The 22,416-nt window shown below is 40.5% G+C and overlaps 2 protein-coding genes across 2 annotated transcripts; one reads left to right on the forward strand and one right to left on the reverse strand.

The window, feature by feature from the left end:
- Window positions 1–6,211: 6,211 nt before the first annotated feature.
- LOC9266896 (protein Brevis radix-like 4) lies at window positions 6,212–13,645 on the forward strand. Its single transcript, XM_015772882.3, has 4 exons — window positions 6,212–6,505; window positions 11,796–12,269; window positions 12,689–13,116; window positions 13,267–13,645. Exons 1-4 carry the CDS (start codon window positions 6,377–6,379, stop codon window positions 13,343–13,345), a joined length of 1,110 nt encoding a protein of 369 aa, XP_015628368.1. The 5' UTR covers window positions 6,212–6,376; the 3' UTR covers window positions 13,346–13,645.
- Window positions 13,646–13,721: 76 nt separating this feature from the next.
- LOC4334818 (uncharacterized) lies at window positions 13,722–18,842 on the reverse strand. The gene is made up of 4 exons (XM_015772881.3): window positions 17,945–18,842; window positions 15,491–15,546; window positions 15,200–15,392; window positions 13,722–14,730 (listed from the first exon to the last, which is right to left on the reverse strand). The coding sequence occupies exons 1-4, from the start codon at window positions 18,719–18,721 to the stop codon at window positions 14,374–14,376; spliced, it is 1,383 nt and encodes a 460-aa protein (XP_015628367.1). The 5' UTR covers window positions 18,722–18,842; the 3' UTR covers window positions 13,722–14,373.
- Window positions 18,843–22,416: the final 3,574 nt, after the last annotated feature.

Consider the following 22,416-nt stretch of genomic DNA (forward strand, 5'->3'; position numbering starts at 1 on the left):
CCCACCCGCCGATCGACCAACCTGCCACTGCTGACTAACCGCGCCATGTCCTGCTCGCAGGCCTCACCCTCTTTTTTTTTCACAAAAGCCTTGGGGATCGATATTTATTATATATCTATATCTTACAACTGCTGACGCAGATTATGGGGATTACAGAGGAAAGGAAGAATACGCTAGATTGAAAGACAATCATATTGCACTCCTGGAAACAACAAGTAAACAAAAGGAGAAAGAGCTTATGTCTAAGCATCAGGAAAAACTCCTAGGAGACTAAGGCTGTGTTCGGGCATCCTTGTACTTACCCATCCGGAACAGTAATCACAGAAAATAGAGTGGTCTATTAGCGCTTGATTAATTAAGTATTAGCTATTTTTTTAAAAAAAAAGATTAATTTGATTTTTTTAAAAGTAACTTTCATATAAAAATATTTTTTTTTGCAAAAAACGCACCGTTTAGCAGATTGAAAAGCGTGCGCGTAAAAATCGAGGGAGTGAGGTTGGGAAAAAGGGTGCCAAACACAGGCTAAGGGCACCCACAATGGTTATCTATAAGCTCTCTACAAGAGATCCATGTCAGCATATCTATTATATAATTAAAGGAATAGAAAAAGGAGCCTTCACGTTCGCTCTCATGGCCTAGAAATTCTCACATTAATCGGAGAAAAAGAAAAAACAGAGTCCATATAGAAATACAATTTACAAATAGCTGAAATTCGGAATTAAAAATAAGGAATATTAGAAGAGGGGACTAGAGTCCATATAGAAATACAATTTACAAATAGCTGAAATTCGGAATTAAAAAATAAGGAATATTAGAAGAGGAGACTAGAGTCCATATAGAAATACAATTAGAAAATACCTGAAATTCGGAATTAAAAATAAGAAATATTAGAAGTAGAGTATAGACTCCATATAGAAATACAATTAGGAAATAACTGAAATTCGGAATTAAAAATAAGGAATATTAGAAGTAGACTATATAGTCCATATAGAAATACAATTAGGAAAAAATAGAAATTCAGAATTAAATATATAATTTAAGGAATAGAAAAAGGAGCCTCCACGTTCGCTCTCATGGCCTAGAAATTCTCACATTAATCGGAGAAAAAGAAAATACAGAGTCCATATAGAAATACAATTTAAAAATAGCTGAAATTCGGAATTAAAAATAAGAAATATTAGAAGAGGAGACTAGAGTCCATATAGAAATACAATTTACAAAGAAATTTGGAATTAAATATATAATTAAAGGAATAGAAAAAGGAACCTCCAAGTTCGCTCTCATGGCCTAGAAATTCTCACATTAATCGGAGAAAAAGAAAAGACAGAGTCCATATAGAAATACAATTTAAAAATAGCTGAAATTCGGAATTAAAAAATAAGGAATATTAGAAGAGGAGACTAGAGTCCATATAGAAATACAATTTAGAAATAGTTGAAATTCAGAATTAAAAAAAGGAATATTAGAAGAGGAGACTAGAGTCCGTCTATATAGAAATACAATTAGGAAATAACTGAAATTCGGAATGAAAAAAAGGAATATTAGAAGAGGAGACTAGAGTCCATATAGAAATACAATTAGGAAATAACTGAAATTCAGAATTAAAAAAAAAGAAATATGAGAAGTAGAGTATAGAGTTCATATAGAAATACAATTAGGAAATAACTGAAATTCGGAATTAAAAATAAGGAATATTAGAAGTAGAGTATAGAGTACATATAGAAATACAATTAGGAAATAATATAAATTCGGAATTAAAAATAAGGAATATTAGAAGTAAAGTATAGAGTATATATAGAAATACAATTTAGAAAAAAAAATAGAAATTCGGAATTAAAAAAATAAGGAATATTAGAAGTAGAGTATAGAGTCCATATAGGAATTTAAAACTAACTAAAATTTGGAATAAACATAATAAAATTAAAAGTAGAGTTTAGAGTCTGTATAAAAATACAATTTACAAATAACTAAAATTCAAAATTAAGAAAAACATTGGAAGAAGAATTTAAGGTCAATATAGGAATACAAATATTGGAATATAATTTAGAAGCAACTGAAATTCGAAATTAAAAATTAAAGAATATTGAAAGATGAGTTTAGAGTCCACATAGAAATACAATTAGAAATAATAAAAATTCATAAATAAAAATGAATTAAAAAAAGAAATATTAAAAGACGAGTCTAGAGTCCATATAGGAATATATATAATTTACAAATAACTAAAATTTGATATTAAAAATAATTAATAACTAACACGTATATAAAATATAATATAAATATTACACATTAGTAGTTTTGTAAAGTTATTGCAAAATTTAAAATTATGTTGTCATTTTAATATATTTGAATAATATAATGAGAAAACATATATGCTATTATATGAGAGAAAATATAATGATGCTAGCCGCGCAATCTGCGCGGGCCACTATGCTTGTTTTCCTAATTGGAAGAGATTAAATGAAGAGAGAGAGAGCAAAGCTATCTACTAACATGGAGATAGTCTATAGAGAAAAAAGAGGCAATGGATTAGAGAGCTATAGATACCCATGTAGACATACCATTGAAATGGTTTACTATTAATCTAGTCTATTGTTGAGGTGTACATGTTTTATAGATAGCACCTTACTTTACCATTGCGGGTGCTCTAAGAGCATGTACAATAAGCTGACTCAGCATGCTCCAAAACATTTTATATTATCTAAATCCTACGTGGAAGAAAGAGAATTGAAGAGAGAAGGAAGCGAGCGACCATTCTGTCGCCAGCGCTAGCTGCATGTGCCTGCGCGCTTCCGAATAAAAAATACGCTTTGCGGACCCCACAACCAAACCGTCTGATCCCCTGTATGTTCCCATCTTCATGCCTGCTTTTTCTCTTCCGCTCCGTCGAATGCTAGGCGAAATCTCCGCCGCGCCACCAAACTGCGTCGCTCACCTCATCTGTGTTATTTTTAAACCGCACCAACCCAAAGCTTCCCCTTTCTTACATGATTCGATCAACCCCCGTGTTCGCCGCCCTTATGGACACGAGCGTTCCTTTCTAACCTGACCTCAATTGTCAACGCCCGATAAAACCGTGAATCGATTTATACTGTAAGTGCTAACCACTAGCAGAGCTTCAAGATTTTATAACTAGGCCGACAAGTATTTGTGTCGAGAATTATATTTTCAGGTTATATAAAAGGGCATTATAGTTCGTCGTGTCGTTACATAATAATGGCATAATATAAGGTGTGTATTAGATGTAATATATACCAAGTAGATAACGGATCTAGTACCAAATGTACTAGGTTGTAACATCTCCGCCCAGGGCTTAATAGGATTGATAGGATACTCATATCAACAATTTGTAACTTCTTTTTCAGAAGCCGATCTCGAAAGAACATAGGTTAAGCGTGCTTGGTTGCAGAAAAGACTTGTGTTGGTCTGTGAGGGCAGTCTATGGCCTATGAAAGTTGCCAGATGTAAGCGGGCCCAGGCCGGTCTGCGAGAGGCGGGACGTTGCACAGGCCTCAGGTGTTGGGTACATAAACTCTCCGTCCCTAAATATTTGACGCCATTAACTTTTTTAAACATGTTGGACCATTCGTCTTTTTTAAAAAATTTAAGTAATTATTAATTATATTCCTATCATTTGATTCATTGTTAAATATATACTTTTATGTATACATATAGTTTTACATATTTCAAAAGAGTTTTTAATAAGACGAACGATCAAACATGTTTAAAAAATTCAACGGTGTTAAATATTTAGGGATGGAGGGAGTATTTACCAACTATTACAAACAACAGATCCACGATTAGAAAAGGAGGTGCATGCGCATGCAATATATTGCATATGCACTCGGTGTGAAATGGCCTACGTGCATCAGTAATGATGCAGCTAATGTCCGATCAATCGTACTAAAAGAACATCAAACACTCGATGGATGCCTGCCATGCAACCTAGGCATATTCATCAATGGCAAGTGCAAGTGCAAAGCTAGCTGCTGCCGCTGCCGCTGCACACGCTCCACTCAAAACAAATCATAGCGTGATGCAGAGGCCTATCTACTGTGCGCACACGAGTAATTATAAGTGCTCGGATTACTGTCTCTCTCTCCGACCATGCATGCTGTTCCTCAATAGCCGCTCCATCTCCTCATTAGAAAATCTCTTTTTTTTTAATATATACTACTACCATTTCATATTGGGTTATTGTATTTTATATTATAGACAACTTGTCTATTATTTCCTCCGTCCTATAAAAAACCAACCTAGTATCAGATATAGACCACGAATCTAGTTATATATCTATCCAGATTTGTAGTACTATGATGTGTCTCATTCGGTACTATATTCGTTTTTCATGAGGCGGATGGGAGTATCTCATAAAATATACGCGCACCAAGATAACATTAATTTGAATATTCTTCTTTATCTGTTGGATATATAGGCCTAATGGGAGAACGTCCACGCACGGTCTAGATGTATGCAAACACATTCGGCTTGGCCTACATGTTTCTGACCCTTTGCCCTGAAACGTTTTTACATAATAATTTTATACTATAAGCTTTTTAATATAGAATCATTCTATATAAAATTATTTAAATCCAATCAGTATTAGAGCAGGTACAATAGCAAGCTATAAGCCAGCTGCAAACATATTTTAAGGAGATAAATAAGGAGAGAGAAGAGCAGCGGGCTACAGATTTATAGCCAGCTGTAGCATGGACTCAAAGACACAGTGTTTGTATGACAGGTGGGACCAGGTATTAATAGTGTAGTATGTAACTATTGTATGAATGAGCTATTAGATTGGCTATGGATGAATTGAATCTATAAAATCGAACTTTCAGTGCATTAACTTACAAGAAGATCGAGGAAATTAATGATGTGGCGGAAAAAGAAAAACACGAGCATTCGTGATTCGTGTGTGGCCCGGACAGGCGAACATTCCGGCACTAGCCCTTAATTTCGATCTTGTGGTTAAAGTTTGTTATGGAGATCGTGTTGACACTTGACAGAGTGGCCTAATTGGTTTCTTATGCTGCAGTGAGAGCGTTAACATTGATGTATGGCTGACACATAGCACCTGATCATTAAGCAATGGTGGGCCCTTCATTACAGATAAAACGCCCCCTAATTTCTGCATTGAAATGAAGTGAAATTGACTAGGTACTAGAGTATATGATCCATCATCATAATAGCCATGCACCTGTGTTTTGAGTGTGTGTAATAATAACATCTATGGCACTGCCACTAATACTTGTTCAATTCATAGCTAATCTGTAGAGGTTTTTCAAGTCTGAACTGAGATTACTTTGGAGCACTTACAAAACTAGAGAATCAATCGATGCTCTCTTTTTTTTAATCAAGGATGTTTATACAAAGGCCAACACTAGAAACAACAACGTTAATATAGATAGACAAAATGCAAATTATTGATGGAGCTGGATATAATTCAGAGCAGAGGATTCTTGTGCAGCGAGACAGGGGTAATCCCTAGCGATAACTTATATAGAAATTTGATGGATAAAGAAATATAGTAGTACATACATACAGTCTACAGAAGAAGAGAAGAGATAAGAAAAGAAATGAAAAGAAAAAGAAGAAAGTAGAAAAGCAGAGTCCGTGGAGCAGAGAGAAGAGCAGGACAGAGTTAATAGTTATCACGCGGTAAATTAATTAAGAGCGGGACAGAGTTAAGAGCGGGACACGCGGTAAATTAATTAAGATTATGATAATTTTGAATAGGACGAATGGGCTTGCGTTGCATCGCTGGCGAATGGCGATGGCCGGCCACGCTTGCAGCTCGAGTAACCTTAGCTATCACTCTGCTAGCTACTCCTACGCCGGCTCCTCCTTCCGTCGCATAGTATAACAATTTGATATTGAATGAAATATTTTACAGTACAATAAATCTTAACACTTTTTTACCCAGATTTATTGTACGGTAAAATTTTTTATTTAATTGTATAAGTTGCTATATTATAGGACGGAGGAAATAGTACAGCAGTGAGTAGCTAGGAGTACAAACTTAATTACTAGATTAAGTAGCGATAAATGAATATCCAGGTCCAGTTCCAGGGGAGGGGACGACGCGCACTCCTTTCTCCAGCTGCGCGCGCGCATGCGCTGTGCTTTAACTCTCTCACAAGACAACCTAACCTAAAGCAAGCTAAGCTAGCTCCTACAGGGAGTATATAGCACGCCGGCCTTGCACTTGCACCTCACCTCGCCTCCCTTGTATATATACACTCACTAGTACACTAGTAGCCGGCCGGCCGGCGAGCGAGAGAGGTCGAGTCGAGAGAGATCGATCGAGCGAGAGCTACCTAGCTAGCTAGGCTATAGGCCTGCACACACATACAGCTAGCTAGCTAGCGCGCTCGAGACGATGCTGGCCTGCATCGCCTGCGTCAAGCAGGAAGATGGCGGCCGCCGCCAGGACACGCCGCGCGCCGGCGCCGGCGCCGGGGACGACACGCCCACCTGCAGGGACCCCGTCAAGACGCTCACCTCCCAGGTTAATTTCTTACTTAATTTATTACTACTATACCTTCATTTTTCTCCTTCCTTTTTGTTTGCTGCTGCTGCTTCTTCTTCTTCTTGTTGTTGTTCTTGTTGCAACCGGCCGGGCTACCTTGCTTGCATTGCATCTTGTTTGCCATCGATCTGCACTCCAGCTTATTTTCGATCGATACTATCATCTGTTACTTAACCATCTGCACCACCGTACCATCCATTACTTTCTTGAGGCTACCGATCGAGCTTTAATTAATTTATTAATTATTAGCTGCGCAATATATAAATAATCACAAATATATATATATATATATATATATATATATATATATATATATATATATATATATATATATATATATATATATATATATATATATATATATATATATATATATATATATATATATGTGCAAGTTTTTTTTCTATATAAATATACACTATTAATTAGCCACACTATATGCTCAGTGTATTACTAGTAGCACATCGATCGATCTGCCGATCGAGGATTTGATCACGGCACATAGAGGGTTGTTATGACACCCGGCACTTAACTCCGATCCTGTACCATCGATTCCTTCAATTATAATCGGGTAGTACTGTCTTAATTCATAATTAAATAAATAAAATAAAATTACTAGTAAATGCTAACTGAGTACGTACGTACTCAGGGTCAGAGATGCGTACTACGCACATATATGTGCAGTATATACATGTACGTATATGGCGTTCGCGAAAAAAACTTAGTACGTACTGTATATATATACATATAAAGTATTCGATGATTTCACCAATCCAACACAACGTACAATATAATAGTACCTGCAGATGTTGTACTCCTACGTAATGAGTAGTGTTTAGAACTTATTAATTTACTACTACTACGTCACTAGCTAGATCGATTGATTTGGCCTTATATATGTACTCCTACGTGTTTGAAGGTTCTCTAGCACTACTTACATACTCGAGACTGATTAATTTCAAAACTTTACATCGTTTGTTTCACTGTTTGGACGGTAGAGTTTGCTATATATATACACCTAGCTTTTCCTCTTGCTTTTTTATATGATACACGCAAGGCAATTAATATCAGAGTCTTATACTCTCTCCGTACTCGTAAAGAAACTCGTTTAGGACAATGTTTAAGTCAAACCTTTAAAATATAAATCATTAATAACTCTCAAGTTGTTGAGTTTGAAAATGTAAAAATTATATGAATAGATTTGTCTTGAAAAATACTTCCATAAAAGAATACATATATCACTTTCCAATAAATATTTTTATAGAAATAAGAAGTTAAAGTTGTGTTTTGGAGACCGTGAAGCTGTTCAAAATGACTTCTTTTTTTTTAAGTACGGAGGGAGTATATATATAGAAGAACTAGGTAGATAGAGTCCCCAATTAATTGCATTACGGTAGTAATTAACTGACAAAAAGTGAGTGAGAGAGATGAAGCTGCAGCTACATAAATTAATGGACATGATGATGAGGACGGAAACGATAATAATAATACAGTTAAGCAAAGTGTGATGCTGCGAGCAGAGCAGTAATGATCGAGAGAGGATGAGTGGCTGGTCGGCCGGCCGGAGATCAGAGGGCGTGCCCGTGCAGTCGCTTTCGATTGAGCAATATATATATATATATATATATATATATATATATATATATATATATATATATATATATATATATATATATATATATATATATATATATGCGCGTTGCCATCCTCTCTCTTAAGTTTACTATATGCCCTAATTAATTACTAGCTTAATAATGTTTTTATACAACCGGAATATATACCCCTCTATTCTAAAAATACTTATATTTTTGAATGGATGAAGTAGTGCATAGTAGGTTAATAATAATGCCAGTGTAAGAAGCAACCAGAGGTATTACCAAACAAGAGAGAAGACTGACAGTACAGCAAGACTACAAGAGAGACGACTGACCATTGTCTCGCTTGGCACGTCTTCCGAGGCGTACGTAGGGGCCCACCAACCCTACCCAGGGCATGGATGATGGATGCGAGCGGGCGTGTACGGTGGATGCGTGGCCCACGTGTCGGAATCATGGCAGCTCAAGCTGATGCTGCTGCTGATAATAACAGCATACGCTGCTGCTTTTCGCAGCTTCATTGCTTTGGCTGCTGCATGCATGAGACTGTACATGATACAGATGATGCAGTACTAGCAAAACACAAAAGCCAGGCGCCAATCCCGATCCATCATCCGATCTCCATCGATCCATCGATCAATCGACCTACCTTACTAGTATTGCATTGCAGCTAGCTACTAATTTACTGTAGGATCGATCGAGTAACAACTGTGATCCATGGCCGGCCGTGGGCTCCATTGCTCCCAGCAGCTGCCTCCTTCTGCTACCTCAGCTCATCGATCGACCAACAGCATGCAGACATCGATCGATCAGATGTCTGCAAGCTTCAACAGATGAAGCTGCTAATTAACTATTAGCGCCAACCTTAATTAAATAGTAGTAGCTACCTAATCAGTCCAACGTCGTCCATGTATCTCTATCACTTTTCTCTTTTCTTCTTTAATCGATCGATCGATCGGATGAATACTATAGTATACTAACACCTGGTGGCCGGTCATCTGCCAAAAAGAAACGCATCTCACTTCTCTCCATCTCTTTCGGCGAATTGAAGCTTTAGCTGAGCATGACACTGACGCTAGCTAGCTATCTTTGTGCCAAAGTCGATCAATTCTTCTTTCTCTTTTCTCTTTTTGTTATTATTATGCTTGTCTACTAGAAACAGAATACTGGAAGCTCACCTGATCAATCATCCGGCCAGTACCTGCCTTTAACTTCAAAGCAAGTTTCGCGCCTTTTTTGCCCCGGCCTCTTCACGACCGTTGTTGCATGATCCATCGCCATTTCACCAATGCTTTCCCAGCTCTCCCAATCTGAAACTTTTCAGAGTAGCATATCACAAGTTAGCTTGCAGTAGATGCCTGATTCAATTTAACCAATCACCCGTTTCACCCATCTGATCAAACTAATCCATGCTTTGGCATCAATGTGAAACCAGAAAAGATGTGCCCCATTTAGTCCTGATCAACATTTGTTTTCACATTTGGACTTGCTTTGAATCCAATGTTTTCACATCCATACTTTCTGTAAGGATAATACCGCTACCGGTCTACCATATGAAAATCTGAAATTAGATCAGATAGGACTAGATATATTGTTTTTAATTAGCTATTCCCATAGATGTAGCAGCCAGATGGACACTGCACTTCATATTATTTAAGCTAACTGAACACAGTTACTAATATTTGAGTGATGTGGATACAGTTAGTTAGATACTGTATATATGTTCAAACTGAAACTGAAGCGGGCAACGAGATGGTCAAAATGAGGGGACAGGTAGCGTAGTGTAGGCTGTGGCTGCCCTGGTTGGTGGATGATCACCTTTCACTTTGTGTCGTTTCCTTGGGGAGAGATCCTGGAACAAATTAAAGCAAAGCACATAGTATGCGTCATCTACATATGTCTATTGTTTCTTTCTTTCATTCCTCCCCCACAAAGAGTGGCCATGGACTATTCCCTTGTTCTTTTGTGACAAAGAAGCTTTGTGCCCCAACTTCCCATAGCTATGTGTCCATGTCTTTTGCTTCTCATTTTCTCTCTTTTTTCAACACCAAAGTATATGTAGTATAAGGTATGCTCAGAGCTTCAGATGAGATATTGATATAAGGATGGGGCTCCAGCATGCTTTCTTTCTCAAAAGGAGAGATTGAGAGAGTGGCACTAGTGCACTGCAATGCAAATAAAGAGATCCCCTGGTTGGATGGATGGATGGGGATGTTGCACTGCATCTGCATTGCTGCTTGCATGCTTCAGTTGTTATCAGTAGCACGGCAAGAATCTATGTGCGGGGATGTTCATTGTACTAGTACATGTTTTTAACAATAACAATACATAAAAGAGACCAGTCCTAAAGTGATGCTTGATATCATGAAAGGGGAAAACAAACTGTAGATGAAACATACAGGCGCATGGACAGTAGTGGCTAGTAATGGAGTTAAATAGCTAGGAAGAAAATGTAAATATAGTATATACTTGTATGAGATAAAAACATACATATCCTTGTTTCAGGTTGTGCTGCTTTATATATTTACCTCATGGTAGAATAAGAATTTACTACCACTTACTGTGTGAAGTGTGGAACAGGTCGTATTTACTTTCTTCTTCAGTCTTGATGAGGTAGCAATGCAAGATGGCATTGTGCAGTCTGAGCTGAATAAAGATTACAAATTGATTGGCTATAGGTCAAATAGTGGATCCTAGAGTGTAAGATAGTCTTTGAAAATGTCATTCCCTGACCCCTAAAGGGGAAGCAGCTTCATTATCTAGCATTCATATTTGACCGGAGCCTTCAATGGATTCACTAGCTGCACTGCCAATAGTACCCCAATATAAAATCGCCCATTTGAATGCTGCAGACAGATTTGTCGACAACTAGTGGCTATTAGTGCAGATAGTTGCAAGATGATGCGTTAAGCAATAACTTACTAGTAGCTATTAGCTCTAGACCTCTAGTTTCCAGAAATTCTGGTTGTAGAACCAAATACCTTGACAATAATGCAGATAGGAACATGGATGATATACTAGGTAGTAGGACTAGTACCTGGCCCAAAGCTGCAGTCGTATGAATGAGTCCAAATCAAGAGCTGAACTTCCCTGGAAATCAGCCAGTTGGAAGAGTATACAACTTATTCAGCAAATCATGATGCCTTTTAAGTTGTAACCAAGAGTAATGCATCCAGATGGAAGCTTAATGACTGACACATACCCAGAATGAGCACAAATGCGTCCTGAATTATGATTCAATATATTCAGCAAACCATGATCCAGGTATAATCTTAACGGAAGGAAATAACATCCAGAATCAGCACAAATGTATGATTCATTATAGTTCTTTTCAGGACTATAATGTGATCGAATAGCACAAGTTCGATTTGCATTGCTTGGAGAAAGCGTTTACAATTTCTTTTACTACTTGTTTTACCTGCAGTGTAGCTATCTGCTGAATGCAGAGGCAACCATCAAGGGCTAAATATCTCATTTCAATGCACCTAATGAACCCTGATGAAGTTGACGCAATGTCATTTTCGTCATCATAGGACAAAATCTTGCATCTGATCACATTGATATTTAAGTATCATCCTAGTGTTGATCATCGATGATCCCATGAATCCAATTAGGAGATGATGGATGATGGATCATCAAAAATTAAATGTGTTATTAATTGTTGGTGTATGCAGCTCAAGGACATGGTGATGAAGCTGTCCGGCACGAGCCGTCATCACGGTCAGCAGAGGCGTGGCGGGTCGCCGCCGCCGAGGGGCCGGACGACGTCGGTGTACCGGAGCGGGTACTACCGGCCGGGCATGGTCCAGGACGACATGGCGGTGCCGCCGGCGACGTACCTGGGCGGCGGCGGGACGTCGATGAGCTCGGCGAGCTCGACGCCGGCGTGGGACTTCGCGCGGCCGGCGGAGGGCGAGGCTCGGGAGTGGGTGGCGCAGGTGGAGCCCGGGGTGCAGATCACGTTCGTGTCCCTCGCCGGCGGCGGCGGCAACGACCTGAAACGCATCAGGTTCAGCCGGGAGATGTACGACAAGTGGCAGGCGCAGAAGTGGTGGGGCGAGAACAACGAGCGGATCATGGAGCTCTACAACGTCCGCCGCTTCAGCCGCCAGGTCCTCCCCACGCCGCCGCGCTCCGACGACGGCGAGGTCACTTCACTTGTTCTTTCCTGACTACTACTAGTACAAATGTCATGGTCCCCATGCATGATGTGGCCGGCGAGGCGGCGACAAGGCAACAGCACACGGCCACGACGGCGACGTTGCCTAGCCTAGCCTGTCCCGTTCTTGGCTTGGCATCATGCAGTGATAGATGCTGATACGTTCTTGCCTGCATCTGCAACTCTGCATATGGCGATGCTTTTACAGAATATTGCTTTCGTCGTTGCTAGCTAGTAGCTTGCATCAAAAGATGCAACGACGATTTGCTAGCTGCTGCTAGTGCTGCAGAGTGCAGAGCATGCATGCAACGATTAAAGCTGGTGATCTATGGATATCATATTCATATATGGCCATTTCTCTCTCTCTCTCTCTGCATTTGCATGAATTAAAATTAATTATTTGAGCAGAGGGAATCGTTCTACTCTCAAGTGGGGTCGACGAGGGGGAGCCCCGCCGCCACGCCGTCGCCGGCGCCGCTCACCCCGGACCGCGTCACCAGCTGGAGCGCCTTCGTCCGGCCGCCGTCGGCCTCGCGCCAGCAGCAGCAGCACAGCTTCCGGCCGCTGTCGCCGCCGCCGCCGTCGTCGTCCAACCCGTCGGAGCGGGCCTGGCAGCAGCAGCAGCAGCCGCAGCGCGCTGGCAAGAGCCCCGCGGCGGCGTCGGACGCCATGGACGCGGCGAGAACGACCAGCTGCTCGTCGAGGGACGAGGTGTCCATCAGCAACGCCAGCGAGCTGGAGGTGACGGAGTGGGTCATACAGGACGAGCCCGGCGTCTACATCACCGTCAGGGAGCTCGCCGACGGCACCAGGGAGCTCCGCCGCGTCCGTTTCAGGTCACAACCTTCATTTTTCTACTACTCTAGCTACCTATCCCTGATGTAGTATCTATTAATTACTTCCTGAATGATCAGATGATCTGCTAATTACTATAGATGATTGATTAAATGCGTTTTTGAGTATTGCTGATGATTTTGTTCTTGCAGCCGGGAGAGGTTTGCAGAGCTGAATGCTAAGCTATGGTGGGAGGAGAACAAGGAGAGGATACAGGCGCAGTACCTCTAGATGATCACTTTGCATTATTGGTAAATCTGGGAATTACTACTAGCTAAGCTACAAGTTGGATGCTTCCATTTTGCAAGGAGGAATTAAACTACATAAAGTTTATTTTACAAGTAAATAGAGTTTGTGTTCCAAGTTGGAGCTGGGAAAGATTAAGATAGGAGGTGGGAGGTGAGGGGAAAAGAAAGGGAAAAGTTTAGGGCATTAGTACCTGCCCCAGGTAATCTGTGACTGGTGTACCATAAGTTCCACACATCAACATCCTTCAGCTTTGTTCAATCCAATTTCTCTTGAGTATGCCTAGCAACTTATTTCACAGCAGAAAAAAATGTGTGCATTTTCCTTTCTTAATTTACCACCTGTAAATGCAATATAGATATAGTGAAGCTACGAATCACACATGATAGTTTCATACAACAGCCAAAGTGATCCAGCATTTACACCGCATGTTGGCCCAACGATCAAAAAAATTACAATGTACATAAATCGGTAAATGTAAGCTAGCAAGATTAATACAGACTAGAGCATTTATCAGAGGCATAAGCATAAACCTGTACAATTACTAACCAAATGAACTGCGGTAATGCACATTGACACCGCCAACTGATCGATGTCTATGTGCAAACTAATGTAGGGCATCTGTAGTACACACTGTGAATGCTCCACTTCATGCAAGTTCGCGCACACCCTTGTCCAGTGGAATCCTCAACAGCAATTTGGATAAATGTGAAGAAAAGTGATCTAGGACACGACCAATTTGTGTCAAAACATGTAACCGGCAAGGAGAGGAGAAAAACTCTGGATAGGAAGTTAAAATAGACATCCTAAACCAATCTTTTGTTTCTCCTTTGGTTCAAAAGAAATCAGTGAAAATATCAGTATGGTCTAAGATCACTTCTCTTCATACCTTCCAATGTTTGCAAGAATACCTATTAAGACCCAAGGGTATCTGCGATTTCACATGCTGAACTTCATCCATACTTTACCTGATGAAGATGAATTAATGTGCCGACCAGAGTGCTCTAAGATTATCATCGAACAGCTGATGCGTAGGGAGACAAAAAGTACTCCCTTATGCGTGATGCCCCGTCCCTTGCTAACATGCCCTCAAGGTCTCCCAGAATTCTTGCCAACCAAATCTCTAGGCTACGCTGAATTTCCTTGAAGTTGTTCCGAATTGAACTCAGTGCTCTTCTTGTGCTCATTTTGGCTTCTGCTGTCAGTTCATCACCAAAACTTCCTTTTGCAGTCTCTGCTTGCAGTGCACTGAGCTTCTGCCTAGTTTCAGTTGCTCGGTGCTGAAGGTGGAATGCTTCCAGCAAGTATTCTGTTTGCCTCTGTGTTCTAAACTCTGAGCTCAGTGTTGAATCACAGGGGTCACTTGTTTGCTGAGCAAAATTCCAAATAAATAGAAGTTAGTAGTTTCCCACTCCTGCTGCAGCTGTCTAATACAGATAAGGACAGGACCAGTAAAAAAGATATCATGCATAACAGGAAACAATATATCGGCATAGTGAGTGAAGTAGTGTACATTCGTTTTCAGAATTTATGAATCACCTAAGTGAGCCAGCATAATGTCATTGAGTGAAGCACAATTTTAACCAACATAGGAAACCCTTGCTCCTAATTCCTCCCTACAATTAACCGAGAATGACTAGTTTAACAGACAGAAGTCACCGCTATCTTTAGAACACCCAAATTCCCAGATCTTCCCAAGCATGTATTTATTAGCATAACAGCCATATGCTACATTAATGTATTCATCACATCTTCAGTTATACACTATGAATAAGTTATGCAGTAGTATCAGCAAATCCAAGTAAAAGACTAGATACAGTATCAAAAGATGATGCTTACCATTCTTTTGCAAAGATCATCAATCTTCCCAGCAAGAGTTTGGTATCTTTTCACTTGCTTTCTCATCACCAATGGTATCTTGGATAAGTCTCCATTTCCAATCTTTTCCAGGTTAATTAATTCCTGCTCAAGCAGTTGAAGCTTTGCAGGAACTCCTGACGATTCCACATCCACCTTCCAAGGTGATTCTCTCCTGTTAATGGAAGATGTTTAGAGAGTAAACATTAACTAGCGTTTATTCATTTGCAAGTTCAGGAAACCATGTGCCTCAATTGAAAAGTGCCAACCTACCGTGGTACAGCATGTTTTGTGTTATACATCGGCTCAGCCGTTTCATACTTCAGGTCCTACAAGATGAACATTAAAAATTGAACCACAAACATAAAAATTTAAAAAGGGTACTAGTCTAACAATGCTCAGACTGACACCAACAATCAAACATTGATACCTAGGATTTGTGTCCATATATAACATGAACATAATTACGTAGAACAATGATAATAAGATTATATATACCATTTACGTACCACTGGTATTGAAAAAAATATATATTAATGCAAATCAATCATTGCATTAAGTGGCAACACCATTACAACATTTCAATTTATGTAACACTGTGTATCTAGAAAAAAAATACATATATGCAAATTAGTGGTCGCTTAAGTGCCAATAACAAAAGCATAGATTCTTGCTTAAATCAAAATGTGTCTTTTAAGTATCACTGTACTGAGCCAAAAAGACAGCTGTTTCAAGTCGACCAAGGCATGAAAACTGCACTTCATAGTATCATTACAATTAACATATGAGCGTCATGTCTGAGTGTTTGTATGCAGCAGTCTTGTTGGACGTGCAGGCTCCAGCAACCCTAATAGATCTTAAATTACTGCGTATAACAATGCTGCCAGATGCCAGTAACCAGACACCCAGGAGCAGTAATCAGCACCAACATCACCTATTATGGACTCCCACATATCAATCCTATATTGCTACTCACTAGAAGATGAGCATATGGCCATGGGCTAATGAACAAGGCTGTAGCTTCCACTAACCCACCCAGCTAAGCTTCCCTTCACTGTAAGTAATAAGCGATGCTCCCAACAGGGCCCTACCCTTCCAAGAATTTGCTATTTATACATTTTAGAAAAGAGCAACTAAACAATGGTGTTAGTTGAAACCGAACAGTTTCTAATGGTTTAATTAAAACTGTTTCCATTTTAGAATACACAGAATGAAGTACATATAGAACCCATGAAATCAACCTTCCTGACCTTCAAACTGATTCCTACTTAATGCAAAACTTGATTTTTTTTCTTTAAATTCTTGTGCTTTTTCAGGCCATAAAGGTTAACAATAAACTATCATCTTTAACTTTGATTATCCTGCAACACAGATCTGAAGACAGAAAATCAAAGAAAGGAGAGAAAATACAGGTTGCAATCATATGAATCAAAAAAGAAAAATGTGTACTCAATGTGGTAACGAATATGAACAAAAGAAACTGAGTGGGCATGTGCGGTATGTTAGGTTAGGGATTAGTTTTACTAGTGTGAGATGGATTTATGTGAACCACTCAATTATGCTAACGAGAGGTACATATTTGTTCAGTTATAAAGCACAAAAGCTTTGCTGATTATCAAGTGTGATCTATAAAATCTTCTTAGTGTAATTATGTGCATCTCTCCTGTGAGTTCGAGAAAAATGTGTGCTCTATAATAAATATCAAATGATGCATCATGAAAAATAAGCACAATCCATCAGGGCTACGAGACTACATGACATTATAACAAGGCGAGATGTTTAGAATAATAAAATGATGATGGTTTTTTACAGAGTAACTTAAGGCTATCTGATTATTTCGGTGCAGTGCAGTACTAGTCTTCTATGGCACTGTTAGCATGAGCAACAACAGGAATCCTGTGATCGCATCACAGGTTCCAAATGAGCCAGATACGGTACAGGTAGCTTTCTTGCATGGTTTACCCCACAGGTTTTGTATCAGGATTCCAGTGGATGCAGAAAGCTATCAAAGTGGTCGTTTGTCTGTTCTATGTTCTGCAATATGACATGGTGTATGAAGGTTCATGGTGGTATCACTATCACAACTGGGAAATCGTGCACGGAGAGCAATTACAGGATGTTACACCTAAGACTTAGCATTAACTACATCAAAATTTGATTGTTTATTACAGTTCACAGATAATGGATAAAGGGCATAAGCCTACTGCTACTAAACCCAAACTAACAGAGGCGGTTTGGACAAGGGGAACAAGAAAATGTAGTAAATCGAGGCGGTTTGGACATTTCTGAGACAAGTACAAAGTTATGTGTGATTAAGTATGCAGTTGAATGCGAACTTTTCTTGCAATCAATTTGATAGGCACTGTTATCTGTTTTCTGGCAAAAACAGACACACCAAAAACTTGTGCCGTGAAAATTTTAAGTCATACAAAAATTTTAAGTCTAACAGTAACATTAAAATTTCCCAAATGTAGTATGCGCCCTAGCTAATCATCCATTAGCAGTAGCAGCCATTAAAAGGATAAGCATTAAGCAATCCACCAATAGATTTACTACTTCCTGGGAAGATAGTAGAATATAAGTGCTCGATGGAGTAAGATCATTGGAAGTAAGTGGTAGTGTAGGAGTAGTAGTAAGGGAAGGCAACGTGTTAGTAGAGAAGAGAAGAAACAAGGAAGGGGTCAATGGGAGAGAAAGGGGATGGATTCCAGCTTTTTGTCGTCTCACCTGCCACCCTTTTGATCGCTCCATCCATGGCTGCTGCATTCCCGAGGCCGCCGCCGCCGCCGCCGCCGTGTAGAAGTCGTCGCTGCCGAAACCCTCCTGCTGCTGGCGCTGCTGAGCGTAGAGAGCCGCGGCTGCAGCCAGGGCTTCCGCGTCGGCGTCAGCGCCGCGCGGTTCGGCCGGATCCAAATCCAACGCCGCAGCCGCCGGCTGGTGGTGGTGGTGCTGCTCCGCGTCCCGCGGCTCCGGGTCGTCGTCGGTGGAGCGTAGGTCGGCATCGGCGGCGCGCGTGGCCGCGAGGAGCGCGTTGATGAGATCGTCGCGCTCGGCGGCCTCGCGCTCGAGGCGGTCGACGCGGGCGCGCAGCGCGGCGGCGTCGGCCTCGGCCTCGGCGAGGCGCGCGCGGAGGGAGGCGGCCTCGTCGGTGGCGGCGGTGGCGCGGGCGAGGAGGCGGCGCTCGTTGTCCATCCAGGAGGCGCGGTGGCCGGCGAAGATCTCGGCGGCGCGGGCATTGGCGCGGGCGTCGTCGCGGCGGCGCGCGCGCAGCTGGCGGAGCTGGTCCTCGGCGGCGAGGAGGCGCGTGGCGAGGACGCGGCCGCGGGACTGGAGCGAGGCGAGGTGGCGCGCGGCGGGGGTGCCGCCCGGGAGGGAGGCGAGGAAGAAGGCGAAGCTGAGGCCGAGATAGGAGGCGAGGGCGTCGCCGCCGGTAGCGGGGTCCTGCGGTGGCGCGGGGCTGGACGCTGGCGGTGGCGTCGGCGGTGGCGGAGCAGCCGCCGCCATTTTCTCTAGGTTCTACTCCTACTAGTGTAGTGTAGTAGTGTGTGCTCGACTACTAGGAGGAGGAGGAGGAGCTAGCTAGAGAAAGAGAGAGAGTGGTGGGTGCGTGCGGGCTGAGAAGAGTGGAGAACCTCGGGCCATGTGCACGGCTTTAAATGGGTCGGCTTGGGAACAAGATTATCTGTCGTGATTATAAGGAGTAGTAGTAATAATCACTTTTCTCCCAATAAGATCTTAGGCCTTCTTTACAATTACACAGTTAACGTGTAAATTGCGAGATGAATCTTTTTAAGTCTAATTATGTCATGATTTAACAATATGGTGCTACCATAAACACTTGCTAATGATAGATTAATTAGGCTTAATAAACTCGTCTCACAATTTTCTGGCGAAATCTGTAATTTGTTTTATTATTAGTCTACGTTTAATACTTCAAATGTGTGTCTATATATCTGATGTGACGATCAAATCCAAAAATTTTCCCCAACTAAACCAGACCTTATATGGTGTATTTTGAGATAAAGTGATTACTTCTAGATTTCATAGAAGATTCTCATATTCTAGAATGAAGAAAGTATAGGATCTCTTTGAATTAAAGGAACTATGAAGGAATTTTATAGGATTGAAATCTATCAAAAATTTTTCTATTTAGCCCTTGGTTTAAAGGATTGAAGTTTTTTCAAATCCTACAAAATTCTTATGGGATGGCTTATTGCATAGGATAGGTTTTGGAGGAAACTTAGCAAAAAAAATCCTTTGAGTCTATCTCTCTCATCCGATTATTGTATTTTTCCTGTGATCCAATCAAACGATCATTGTTGTGTTTTTCCTGTACTTAGCAATTCGCTATTTTACACTTACATTCCTGTTAGAATTATATGTTTTTTCTATTCTTCTGTTTTTTTTTGTTACTACGATTCAAAGGGGTAGCTACATTCGTTATTAAGGAGCAATGTAAGTGGTGACATCTACCGAGATTGTAATCTATTGGTGAAGTCTAATTCAACCGGTAAGGTTCTTGTATTGAAATCTACCCACCACATTAGAGTTAAAAGTGAAGATTACTCGTATTTACATTTAATAATTCTTTTAAAATTTAATACTCCCTCCGTTTCAAAATGTTTGACACCGTTGACTTTTTAGCACATGTTTGACCGTTCGTCTTATTAAAAAAAATAAAATATGTAAAACTATATGTGTATATGAAAGTATATTTAACAGTGAATCAAATGATATGAAAAGAATAAACAATTACTTAATTTTTTTTAATAAGACGAATGGTCAAACACGTATAAAAAGTTAATGGTGTCAAACATTTTGAAACGGAGGGAGTAGTTCTTTTAAAGGTACATGTATTTGATACCCGTCGATAACAAGATGATTTGCCTATAGGCTATATATAGTGGTTACGTTAATCTCAATACACGCCCCGTCCAAGCTTCTAATTCGTCAACCTCAACTTTTGCCAATATGGTCTCTCGAAGGAGCCCACTGGCGTTTCGATCTTGGGGGTAAAAATATTGTTATCACTGGGTAAGAAAAAACTCACAACAAAGTGTCAAAACAGTTACTATAATAGAGGGTGATTAATAAGGGTAGTAGTTTGAGCTGTGGTAGAGTAGTAGAGTGTGGCCGGCGAGCGACGATGCATGCGTACATGCATTACGCGGGGCGGGGCTGTGTGGTCCGATGAGGCAACTACTTTTCCCTGCTTATCTCATCTCATCTGACACAACAAAGCGAAATGCCAATCAATCAGCCAAATGAAAAGGTGGTTACCGTGCGATGCGGACAATGACATGTGGGCCCCGGGCGTTACTTCCCGTGACCATCGCTGTCAAATCTCGCTGAATTAATTAAGGTAAGGCTGCCCCCTCCTTCTTTGCTGTCATTGTCTCCACCATCTGCGAAGCTAAGGGGGCTGTTTAGTTTCCAGTTACTTATTCAAGTACCTGTCACATCGGATGTTTGGACACTAATTTAGAGTATTAAACATATACTAATTACAAAACCTATTCCATAAGCTTAGACTAATTCGCGAGACGAATCTTTTGAGTCTAATTACGCCATGATTTTGACAATGTGATGCTACACTAAACTTTTGATAATTATGAATTAATTAGACTTAAAAAAATCTTCTCGCGGATTAGCTCTTATTTATGAAATTAGTTTTTTTATTAATCTATGTTTAATACTCTAAATTAGGGTCCAAACATCCGATGTGACATGGGCTAAAAAGTTTTTAGTCCCGTCTAAACACCCCCTAAGCTAAACAACAGATCAGATCACCAAACAAAGAAAGAGCAGATGAGTAGACTCGTGCAGTCGTGCTAAGCTGAAACCAAATTACTGTTGCTGCCTGTGCTACTACAGATAGACAAACACAGCCAACGGCTCTTGATGACGCTTTGTCCTTTGCATATTACGCTGCCTGCCCGCTCTGTAGTCTGTAGTCTGTACCCTCCACTGGCTGCGGCTGGCCCCCCTGCATCGCCACCATGACCAGCCCACAGCTAGCACACACACACCAGCCTTACATGATGCACAAACGAAAAGGAAGAGCTATAATGTGCAAAATCTGAATTGATCAGGGACATGAATGACCCTATTCAACATTATAAGATGCAGAAAATCCAGACATATGCTAATAACATGCACAATGGCAGCTGTATCAAAATCACTTTGCATTCACAAGTTTTCATAGTTGCTATCATTCATGCACGAGGCATTGTACCTTTGATTGGAAGATCCTGCTGGTCTCATATGTCAGTGAAGTCAGCAAGGGTCATTTATCACCTACAGTGCCATGTTCAATGTAGCAAGATCACAGTACCTCATTTATCACTACATGAGCACCATCCAAGCCAACTAGTAGTAGGTAAGTATTTTGCAGATACAGATCGGGAACCAACATGAAGATCTAGTGGAATAATGTTGAAGCCTTCAGAAAGAAAAAACAAGAACCCACATTACTGGAAGTTCCTCTCAGAATCACACAATTCAAGAGCACCTGGACTTCATACGCAGCAAGGGTTTGCAGGAATCATGTTTCTGCATCAGTGCTTGGTGAATCTGAGACTGAACCAACACCAACAAGGATTCTACATAATTCCCAGCGTAGGGTTGTGGCAAGTCATATATTATGTGATATAAACAGCAGCATCTGAATACACAGAATGGAATCTGCACCAAATGTGACTGGCTCCAACTACATGTTACCTGATCCAACTGCAAACATTATTTACAGTATAATAGTTGAGGTAAGGCAGTCATCCGTGCAAAACAAACATCAGACATGCTTGCAGGTTGTACTAAAAAAAAAAACTCCCTATTTATTTGAAATGCCAACAGTACCTTCCAAACCACAAAACACATATCCTTATTCATTGCCTTCAGGAATCTCAATGGTTTTGGAGTTCGCTTATGGGGCACAAAATATTGGCAGTCATATATTTGGAGCACAAACTCTCGGCTAAAACTGAAACATTATGTATTGATATTCAACATGTTTCGAAATCCTCAGCAGGCGACAGATAATCTCTGAGACAATATGTATATTCTAAGGGCATTCGTTTAGCATATTAATGGTTGACAAAAAAAAACTTGCTTCCTATCAATACTGTTTGTGACAAAGTGTTTCTTAGGAACAAAAAAGATAATTAACAATGAACACTAATCTAAACAGAGAAGAGGACATA

Source organism: Oryza sativa, chromosome 3, assembly GCF_034140825.1.
Source record: "Oryza sativa Japonica Group chromosome 3, ASM3414082v1".
Classification (NCBI taxonomy): domain Eukaryota; kingdom Viridiplantae; phylum Streptophyta; class Magnoliopsida; order Poales; family Poaceae; genus Oryza; species Oryza sativa.

Bases quoted from the DNA above. Each gene is read 5' to 3' on its own strand.
- LOC4334818 (XM_015772881.3), bottom strand. From the start codon at position 18,721: ATGGCGGCGGCTGCTCCGCCACCGCCGACGCCACCGCCAGCGTCCAGC. The intron at 15,393-15,490 runs GTAGGTTGGCAC...TTCCATTAACAG, and splicing joins ACAAAACATGCTGTACCACG to GAGAGAATCACCTTGGAAGG. The intron at 14,731-15,199 runs GTAAGCATCATC...AATTTTGCTCAG, and splicing joins ATGATCTTTGCAAAAGAATG to CAAACAAGTGACCCCTGTGA.
- LOC9266896 (XM_015772882.3), top strand. From the start codon at position 6,377: ATGCTGGCCTGCATCGCCTGCGTCAAGCAGGAAGATGGCGGCCGCCGC. The intron at 6,506-11,795 runs GTTAATTTCTTA...TGGTGTATGCAG, and splicing joins TCAAGACGCTCACCTCCCAG to CTCAAGGACATGGTGATGAA. The intron at 13,117-13,266 runs GTCACAACCTTC...TTGTTCTTGCAG, and splicing joins CTCCGCCGCGTCCGTTTCAG to CCGGGAGAGGTTTGCAGAGC.